The 10,808-nt window shown below is 36.7% G+C and overlaps 1 protein-coding gene across 1 annotated transcript; it reads right to left on the reverse strand.

Moving 5' to 3' along the window:
• Positions 1-3,279: 3,279 nt before the first annotated feature.
• LOC129869908 (uncharacterized) lies at positions 3,280-9,642 on the reverse strand. Its single transcript, XM_055944478.1, has 4 exons — positions 8,345-9,642; positions 6,059-6,166; positions 5,287-5,395; positions 3,280-4,745 (listed from the first exon to the last, which is right to left on the reverse strand). Exons 1-4 carry the CDS (start codon positions 9,625-9,627, stop codon positions 3,366-3,368), a joined length of 2,880 nt encoding a protein of 959 aa, XP_055800453.1. The 5' UTR covers positions 9,628-9,642; the 3' UTR covers positions 3,280-3,365.
• Between the last annotated feature and the right edge of the window lie 1,166 nt (positions 9,643-10,808).

The following is a 10,808-nucleotide window of genomic DNA, read 5'->3' on the forward strand; positions in this document are numbered from 1 at the left end:
CATCAAACAAACATCAATATCAACTCAGGGACTCAACTCATACATACATGACAACTCACTCAAGTGTCCTACGTCTAATGAGAATAGTTTAGACGGGACTAACTCATAGGCATATAGAAACTCACTCCAATGTCCTAAGTCTAACAAGAGATAGTTTAGACAGGACAAACTCATAAGCCACTCAACTCAACTGAATCGGAGCACTATCAAGACCTAAATGGGAGTTTCTTTTATCCGACAACCATCACTTATGAGCCAGTGATAGTACAACAATCAGACGTCGTTGCCACGTCCGTCCATACCTTGATAGGGCATGAATGCCTCCCTAATCATGGATACCATCAATTAGTCAAGTCCTATCATTTCAGGACAATAAAATGGGAAACATCCGACTTTAACGGTTCGATCCCATGGGAAGCATCCGACTTTAATGGTTCCATCCCTACCTACGTTGACGGCGTAGTTTCTGGGGTTCAAGTATGGACTGTACTCTCACCCGCCTTGGTTCTCGATACTCCTCCCATGAATCCGTGCTCATAAAACTCCCTCTAATCATCTCAAACAAGCCCTCACGGCTAGTTTCATGTGGAGCATTTCCCACTCATCAACTATATCCTCATTCTTAACTCAATTTAAGTCATAATGGCAAGTCTCATTTAGGACCTTGTCCACTCGTCAATTCTATCCTCCAATCAACTCAATCAAGCCTCATTTAGGTAAGCATTTATGACATCTCCTCAAGACTCATCACAACTCTATGACTTTAGCTCAACAATTCAAGTAGAATAACACATTTAAGGAAAATGACTTAAGCAACATAATCACTTGGCTAAAGAGATCAACAAAACATAATAACAAGTCATCTCCATCAACTCATACTAACATGAACGCCTCCCTAATCATGGATACCATCGATTAGTCAAGTCCTATCATTTCAGGACAATAAAATGGGAAACATCCGACTTTAACGGTTCGATTCCTCGGGAAGCATTCAACTTTAATGGTTCCATCCCTGCCTACGTTGGCGGCGTAGTTTCTGGGGTTCAAGTATGGACTGTACTCTCACCCGCCTTGGTTCTCGATACTCCTCCCATGAATCCGTGCTCATAAAACTCCCTCTAATCATCTCAAACAAGCCCTCACAGCTAGTTTCATGTGGTACATTGCCACCTCATCAACTCGGTTCTCATTTCAACTCAATTAAGTTGTAATGGCAAGTCTCATTTAGGACCTTTTCCACTCGTCAATTCCATCCTCAAATCAACTCAATCAAGCCTCATTTAGATAAGCATTTATGACATCTCCTCAAGACTCATCACAACTCTATGACTTTAGCTCGACAATTCAAGTAGAACAACACATTTAAGGAAATTGACTTAAGCAACATAATCACATGGCTAAAGAGATCAATAAAACATAATAACAAGTCATCTCCATCAACTCATACTACCAAGGAACTTCTTAGCTCAACAACATCAACACGTATAGCATCAAATAAATAGGGGACAAAACTTATTCAAGCATAAACCCTACCAAGAAACTCCATTTTTATGGACATCTAACCTCAAAGCAAGGGTAGGGCACATGGGTGGACTCAACCCATGTTTTGGATACCCTTACATACCTTAGCGAAGACTTGGAGAAAACCTTGATGTTGGGTCTTCTTGAAGATCTTGGAACTCTTCTTGTTATAAATGGAGAAGAAGAAGAGAGAGAGAGAGGAACTCCTAGGGCCTTTTAGAGTGAGAGTGGGGGCTGAAAATATGATCTCAAAATAGTATAGGGTGATACATATATAATTTGGGTAAGTCCCCAAATTGCCCCTTCTCAAAAGTTCTGAAAAATAGGCAAAAATGCACCTGGCGCGATAGCGGCGCGTCGCGCCATTGCAGCACCAGGCTGATTACGCCTAAAACCTGCACATCTCCTAGTGGCGTGCCGCGCTAAGGATCAAACTACTGAGGCACATTCTTGGCGCGATAGTGGTGCGTCGCGCCCTTACAGCGCCAAGGCCAATATTTTCTGGGTTCTGGAAATTAGCTTGCAAAACCCTGCACACCTTATAGTGGCGCGCCGTGCCAGAGCCCAAACTACTGAGACATGTTTCTAGCGCGATAGTGGCGCGTCGCGCCACTGCGGCGCCAAGCCCAGTTTTCCAGCAATTGCAACCGAGGCCTGAAAATCTCTTTTGTGCTAGTTCATCTTAGGATCGCCATATCTTTCGACTCCGAACTCCAAAAATTACATTCTTGGTGGCGTTGGAAAGAAGACTTGACGAACTTTAATTTGATGGGTTGTGGTCCACCTAGATTGTCGTCTTTCAAAATATAGGGTTGTTAGAAGTCAACCCCTTATGCGAACTCCTCCTCAAACTTAGCCACGACGAATCTTTTGGATTTGATTTGGTCCTAGGGGTCCTACATGACCCCACATCACCTCTAACGCTGCTAAGTTTCTCAACAACTCGTCTTACTCATGCAAATGCTCCACAATACTCGAGTTCGACCCTACCCGAATACAAGAAGGGTCCGAATCTTAGGAAAATTTTTTGAGGGGTGTTACAGATTGATATTGAATGGTGTATGATTGGACCAAGTGGTTCGCTTGGGGACCAACAATGGTCTTCGAGTGCCGGTCACGTCTAGGGTACCCTCTCGGGGCGTGACAATAACTCCTTAGCGACCAAAAATGCACACATACTTCGACCTTTTATGCTATATTGTACTCTTTTATTTTGTTGACCGTGGTGTCCGGGCCTGCTTTCGCACACCTTGACCAATTCAATGGGATGCCTGCCACCTCCCACCAACAACTGGTACCAGGTAACTTTATCCACCAAGACCTAGGACAGATGGGAAGAATCACCTAATGTTTTTTTGTATGCTTTATTTTACTCTCTTGTGGTACTCATCTTCATTTTCTGTTTAGTTGTACATGGGAATGTCATTCCGTGGGTGTCGATACAAAGTGATGTTTTTTCTTTTGGTTTTTAGTTTGCTCTCTTTTCTTTTTTACTTTTGGGAAAAGAAAACATACTTAGTTTTGATCAAATGCGGATGGATTTATTGCATTTTCATATGTTTTTGTGGAGTCATGAGTTAAGTGTTTGTTCTCTGGTTTAATAATGGAATTTTGGACCGGTTTTTAGCCAAGAAAACAAACATATCCATGTTTGCTGATTTAAAGGGTATAAATGATGAAGTTCAATTAAAGATGGAGCACATTCTATGCCCCCTGAACTCTCTGTGTATAATCCATCAATGCAACTTGGATACAATATTAATCCAATAAAAACACAAAATTATATTATATCGAGTAGTGGAGGATTAACAAAACAAATCAACAATGACACATAATTAAAGCAACTACTTAATAAAGCTTATGAAAGTTAGAACAGTCTGTGTAGCTGCGAGTAAGAGGAGAATGATGGCTGCCACAGTTGAAATTCCTGCCCATGGAGTGTTGAAGTAATTGTGCCTCAAATTTGCCTTCATTCTGTTCCATGGTTTTTCACAATGTTGAATTACTTTTCTGCATTCTTCTTTGTAATAGAAATCACTTGAGATGTTGACCCCTTGCCCAATTTTATTAAAGATGCTAGCTACTTCATTGTCCTCTCCTAGTTGATTGGTTATGATTCCTTTTTGACGAAGCACATTCACATCTTTGTCTGAGTGTATGAGGTAATCCATGAACACTGCATAATCACTGAAATGTTTATCAAGTACATCACATGACTGTTGCTCGTAGGCTACGAGATTTCTCAGGAGGGTCTCCGTTACATCATCCACTTCAAAACAAGGAATTTTCATCTGCCCATTCTCAAATTTGATATCAAATAAAGTTGTCCTATCTTCAAGGTTACTATAAATATTTCCAACTTTTGAAAATCTAACTCCTGCTTCGCAAAGCTCTGTTACATTTGGAATGTTGGCATGCCATGTTTGGTAGTCTTTATTTGATATCATCTTCATACTCAAATACTCAATCCTCAGGAAAGAATCCCAGTATGAAGGGTGAGACAACATGTGTACTACTTGAAGCAAATGTTTGATGTTATTGGCATCACTTTCCCATTCAACATAGGATGCAGGGGCCATCTTAGGTAATATAGAAAAAAAGGTATCCTTCACTAGTTTTGTGAATGGTACTTCATCAACTTCCTTTGTCATGTACTGAAGCTTGGTGAGCACAAAGTAAGGAAGTTGGTTTTCTAGTAACAACAAGTCTCGACGTGCAAGGTTTATCATACAATTTGTGCTTATAATTTTGTCTTCTCTATTAGGTAACATTCCATTACACTCTCGAATAAACTCTACCACGAAACATCCATCTAGTAAAAGTATTTCTGAAAATTTATCAACGATATCATTGTCCAAGCTCTCAATATCATCATAACACTTTAGTGCTATACGTTTCAGTTTCTCAATTTCAGTAATGCAGCTTTCCACATCAAGCCCCTTTTTACGCTGAAGAAATCGTCGTAGGTACATCAATTTGTACTTTTCCATTGAACCAAGTTGTGGATTCTTTTTATGGTAAGGACCAATGGAAATCAACATTGGTGTATATGCATCTGGATTTGATTTTCGTAGCCCTACATTTACTTTAAATATGGAAGTGAATTTTATAGATGCACCTTTGTCCAGATCCTTCAGTTTTTCATCAATGATTTGATTTGCAGATTTATTGGTATGTTGATCATTTGTTTCCTTTAAGTGATCCACTTTTCTTGCTTCTTCTATCTGTAATTAGTAGAACAAACTCATTATTTTTTGCAAAAAATATACTATGGAGATATTTACAAAAAGGATTATGGAATCAGCAATGAACACTAACTAAAAGTGGCTTATATATCCCTAGCAAGAGAAGAAATAATGAATTTTTGTATTTTCACCGTTTGAAGTTATCCTTCCTTAGTTGGATTTTACTGGATATGTTATTGTTGTTGTTGCTACCGTTTAAAGTTCTCTCTTTTTAAAAAAAAATTATACATAGGGAAAAGGAAGAAAAAAGAATGAGAAAGGGCACTATAAAATAGAGAATAGATACCAACCAACCAATAAAGGGAAAGTACCATTACTAAAAGAAAAAAGAAAACTTGAGATCCCTTGTGAGTTGTGACTATGTTGAAATAATTTGGTTTACCGTGTTTCATTTTATATCATTTAACGATACGATATAATAAAATTTTAATATTCTCATCAAATCTTGAAACACTTCCCACCTTGCATTTCATGAAAAGAAAAAAAGGTAATGCATTTGTGTTGATTGAGAGAGAGAGACCTCATCTTTTTTGATTTGGTGAAGAAGAGGAATTTGGTCAACTATTGGAGTGATCTCAATAGAGTGTGACATTCCTCTTTGATACCTTTCCTTTCTTGATGTATAGTTCCTACAAAAGAGAGATACTACTACTTAAAAAATATTATTTTTTGATTGAAAAATGTTTGATTGTTATTCTACAAATAATTTGATTTACTCGATAAGAAAAAAAAATGTTTTTATACAGAAACAATAGGAAGTTATCACTATTTCAGTGAGAATTTGTTTTTCATTGTGTTTTTTTATAGTAAGATGGTTCGATGAAAATTGAGTGAAAAAATTATGTTATATAGCACAAATTTCTCATTGATTTACGATGCGAAAAACTTTTGTTTCAAATAGTTTATAGTTTAAATTAGTATGGTATCTAAATGGTATTGTGTTAAAATATTTACAATTGTAATATGATACACCATTTCCAAAAGAATACACAGCTATCTATGAGTAACCCACTGAAGTTTGTGATGATGGAGAGATAAATATTCTTTTAATCTTGTCTGAAATCTCAGAGTTAGGATCCATAAATGAAGTTACATTTAGCAGAGAGAGCACTTCATACTCTCATATAAGGCTTTCTCGCATGAATTCTAATTAGTCAATCTTCAAAGTAAATATCGAACACTAAATATAAAATAAAAGATGAATTTCAAGACTCAAATAAAATTATGAGTCATTTTGAATAAATAATTATTTTGTAATGTTTAGCATAAAACGAGTTGGTGCAGAAAGTTACCTAGCTCTTTCGTCTCTCTGTTTCTTCTTTTGTTGGTCACTTCTACTCTTTGCTTCTAATGGTTTTATAAGAGGAAAAAGGGGTGTGTTTGGTAGGGATGAAAATATTCTTTTTGAAAAAGTTTTTAATTTTTTTTTGTTTAATTGGTTAAAATTTATAAAATTATTTTTTTTAAAAAAATTAAGTTTCTTAAAAATAAGGAAATTGACTGACGGAGTGGAAATAGAGAACAAATTTTACAAATGATATTTTATATTAATTGTCTTGTGTATATACTGAAGACAATTTTTTTTATTTTTAATTAAGCACATATATTTTTCGATAAAAAAATATTTTCCTCCGTGTCACGCACCCAAGATCAATAATTGAAAACAATATCTTGATACGTGGCCTTTTTCTGGCCTTTCAACACAAAATATTGTTGGCCAATGATATAAAAGAGTGATAAATTAATCCGTTGACCCAAAGTCAATGAGTTTTAATTATTTTCGAGGCTTTGGCGTGACTAAAGGTATTGACTTATTGTCATGGACTTGACTCCAACTAAAATTTTGTTACGACACTCTATAATTTACTCACAATTTTTTTCCTCTCAAAGATGATGAAGAAGTGTGTCATGACACTATACATTATAATAGACGATTTCTATCTATTTGTATATCTTTTGACCTAAGTTTTGGTTACATATTTCATCCTAAACTTGTATCAAAATTCTACATTTATATTAAGAAATTTATAAAATATATATAAATAATGTATTCAAAATTTAGTAAATTATATTTTTTAAAATTTAAAACTCAAATATTTAAAATTCAAGATGTGTTTGACCCCGAACCACGAACAAGAGGTTCAATTCTCCTCCCTTTTAATGGTAAAGCTTCCAAACTTTTCAGTCACAATCTTTTAGTATTCATTCGCAGACTCAGACATAATAATATTGTTAACTATTATTAGATTTCTATTTTAATTAAGACAGTTTAGTTAACTAGTCTGTTAGTTATAGTGTTTTCTCGACAGACAATTAGAGTTGGATGTCAATCACGTCCTATGTTAGGACCCAAGACCCAACTCTAGACCCAACTTGAGGCACGACTCCAACCTAGGACCCAACCTGACTTGGGATTTGGAACCTAACTTTTGACCAGGACTCAACTCTTGATCTTGATCCGAGACTCGACTCCTAATCCCGACATGGCACTCGACTATGACTTGGGATATGAGACTCAACTCCCAACCCAAAACCTTATTCCCGACCCAAATCCGGACCCCGAACTTGAACCTGACTATCGTTCCTAACCCGAGATCGAGGAACCAAAATTTACCTCATTCCTGGACTCGACTTTTGACCTTGTCCCGGGACTCATCAACTTCTGGCCTCGACCAGGGATCTAACTCTAGATCCTGATTTGAGATACGACTCTCGATCTCAACCTAGGACGTGATACTCGATTCCCAACACCTATCTAAAAACCATTTCCCGAACCTGACACAGGACTCGACTCTCGACCCAATACCCAATTCCCAACTAGGCCCTAACTCTCGACCCTGACCCCATCTCGAGATCCGGCTCTTAACCCCAACCTGATTCTTGACTCTCGATTCTAACCTCGACAATGACCAAGGACTCCTGACCCGACTCCTAACACCGACTCGAGACCCAACTTCCAACCCTAATTCGAGACATGGAATTTGACCTTGACCTGGGACTCAACTCAGACCCACGACTTTACTCCCAACCTTAACTTGACTACCAACCTGACCTAGGACTCGACTTCACCCAGGACCCATGACTTAACTCCCGATACCGACATGTGACCCAATACCCGACTCCCAATACTAAATTGAGACCCAATTCCCAACCCTAATTTGGGATGTAGGACTTGACCCTAACCCGACTCTCGACCTTGGACTTGAGACTCGACTCAAATTCGAGACCCTACTCCTAACCTTGACTTGACTATCGATCCTGATCCGAGACACGACCCCCACCCCGGACCCAGGATCCGAGTTTTGATCTTGACCCGACCTTGATTCTGAATCTCCGTCATGACCCGACCTCTAAGTTTGTATGTGGATATCCATATTTGTCTATATTTTTATGTGTCAAAAATAGATTGAAACACATATTTACTCAATTGAAATATAATATGGACTGAAATTGTCAGATCTAAACCTACCCCATAATGCAGGTGTGACACAATATTAAGCTCATCAACACACAAATTGCATAATGAGGAAACACTCACTCAATCAACAGTTGTGTTACTTAGTTACAACAAATACTACTTCTTAACGGGACCTGTGAAAGCTAGAATAGTTTGTATAGTTGTGAGTATGAGGATTATGATAGCTGCCACAGTTGAAGCTCCTACCCAAGGACTACTAAAATAATTATGCTTCAAATTTGCCTTCATACTGTTCCATGGCTTTTCACAATGTTCAATTGCTCTTTTAAATTCTTCATTGTAATAGAAGTTGGAATAAACACCAACCCCATTTCCTATTCTGTTGAAGAGGCTAGCCACTTGTTTGTCCTCTCCCATCCAGTTCTCTAGGATTCCTTTCTGGCGAAGCAAATTCACATCTTTGTCTGAGTCGATAAGATGATCCAGGAAAGTTACATAATCACTGAAATATGTAGATAGTACATCAGATGATTGTTGTTCATAAGCAACGAGATTTCGTAGGAAGGTTTCCGTATAATCAAAGATTTCAAAATACGGGATTTTCATCAATCCATTCTCGAATCTTATATCAAAGAAACTTGTGTTATCCCCATGATTGTCTTCTTTATGAGAATAACCAACTTTAACGAAGCTAACTCCAGCTTCAGAAAGCTCTGTTGCATTTGGCATCGCCTTTTGTCGCGTTATGTCATATTTCGAGTACTTTTTCATGGTATTTCGGCCATGACATGAAAATAGGTGTACTAGATGAAGTAAATGTTTGATATTTTCTGCATTACATTCTGTCTCTCTAAAGGATACTCTTATCATGTTTGGCAAGTCAATAAAAAAGATAAACGAAACATTCGCCAGTTTTGCCAATGGTAATTCATCATCTTGCTTTGTCATGTGATGAAGTTGGTTAAGGACAAAGAAAGGAAGTTGGTTTTCTACTAACATCAAGTCTCGGAATATTTGATGACATATGTAACCAGCAAAGTTGATAATTTCTTCTTCTCCTTCTGGATACATTTGACAACGCTCTCGAATAAACTCAACCACAAAACAGCCATCAAGCAACAACATTTTGCAAAATTCATCAGTGTCAATGTCTTCTATATCGTCGTAACACTTTAGTGCTTTCTCCTTCAATTGCTCCAATTCACTGATGCAACTTTCCACATCAACCCCCACTTTTCGTAGAAGAAATCGTCGTAGGTATAATAGTTTGTACTCTTTCATTGGACCAAGTTGAGGATTTTTCTTATGGTAAGGACCTATAGAGACCATCTTTGGTGTATAAGCAGCTGGATTTGATTGACGTAGCCCCATGTTTACTTTGAATATGGTACGTGATTTAATAGAAGAATTGTTTAAATCCTCAAACATTTCATCAATATCCATTAAATGATCATTCACTTTCCACCTTTCTTCTATTGCAAAGGATGAGTAGGAAATTTTAAAATGTTTGTTAGATTATATATTTAACTTCTAAAATAAAAGTGGGCTAATGAAATCAAAAACAAATTTATATAGTTGAGAGAGAGACCTCATCTTTTTTAGTTTGAGGAAGAAGTGGAATTTGGTCATCTATTGAGGTCATCTCAATGGAGTGTGCCATCCCTCTTTCTAGAAGTACATATAAACAAAATTACTATATATAAGTACAATATATATAAAGGGTACATGTGTTAAAGCTAAGGTGGGATAATATATAAAACATTTAAAAATAATTACCTCTTTGATTTGTCTGTTTATACATTATAAAAGCTAAGGTGGAGTTTACTTGAGTTTCTTCTTAAATTCTTCTCTGCTCAACTTCTCTCGAAGGTGAATGATGAGAGATGGAGAATATACAATTCACTATTAAGTACTATATATAGATTTTCCTTTGTGTGGTTGCAAAACTGCCTATACGAAATAATGTACATTTTGGGAAAAAGTATCATAGAATAAATAAATAAAGCTTCAGTATCATCGAATAAAGGCATAATACATAAATATGTTTTTTAATTTGATCTTAGCGAACATATACACCCTCTGACTTTGAGTGTCTACAACTAGACATTTAAATTTGTATGGAGTTGAATAAGTAGACACACACGTCGTCTTACGTGACATCCTAGTGGCAATTGGCATTTTACACGATGTCCAATGTGTTTGATGCCACATAAAACGTGTGTGCCTACTTGTGCACACTTAAAATTAGAGGCGTATAAATATTAACTGAGATCATATTAAATGACATATTTATACATTATGCCTAGAATAAATAAAGCTCTAGTATCATAGAATAAATAAAGTCCTTTCTATCTTATCACATATGATAGGCCAAGAGTCATCCAAAGTTATAGTAGGAAAGGACTCAGTCATTAATGACATCTATATCTTTTGATATTCTGATAGTAATAGAATTTATTCTACTCTAAGATTTCCATATCTCCCAACAAACAATAACAGGAATGGATTGTAAAAGAAGTTTGTGAACTCTGTTATTGGATTTCCAGTTTTGCAAGAACCCATGTTTTTCCAAATAGTGTCAGAAAAAAATCAAAGGAATTCAATATCTACTATAAATAGTGTAA

The sequence above is a fragment of the Solanum dulcamara genome, chromosome 10 (genome assembly GCF_947179165.1).
Source record: "Solanum dulcamara chromosome 10, daSolDulc1.2, whole genome shotgun sequence".
Classification (NCBI taxonomy): Eukaryota; Viridiplantae; Streptophyta; class Magnoliopsida; order Solanales; family Solanaceae; genus Solanum; species Solanum dulcamara.

Coding starts and splice junctions, on each gene's coding strand:
- LOC129869908 (XM_055944478.1), bottom strand. CDS start 9,627: ATGGATATTGATGAAATGTTTGAGGATTTAAACAATTCTTCTATTAAA. Junction 6,167..8,344: donor TTCACAGGTCCCGTTAAGAA/GTAGTATTTGTT, acceptor TTTTTCAAAAAG/AATATTTTCATCCCTACCAA. Junction 5,396..6,058: donor CAGAGAGACGAAAGAGCTAG/GTAACTTTCTGC, acceptor TCTCTTTTGTAG/GAACTATACATCAAGAAAGG.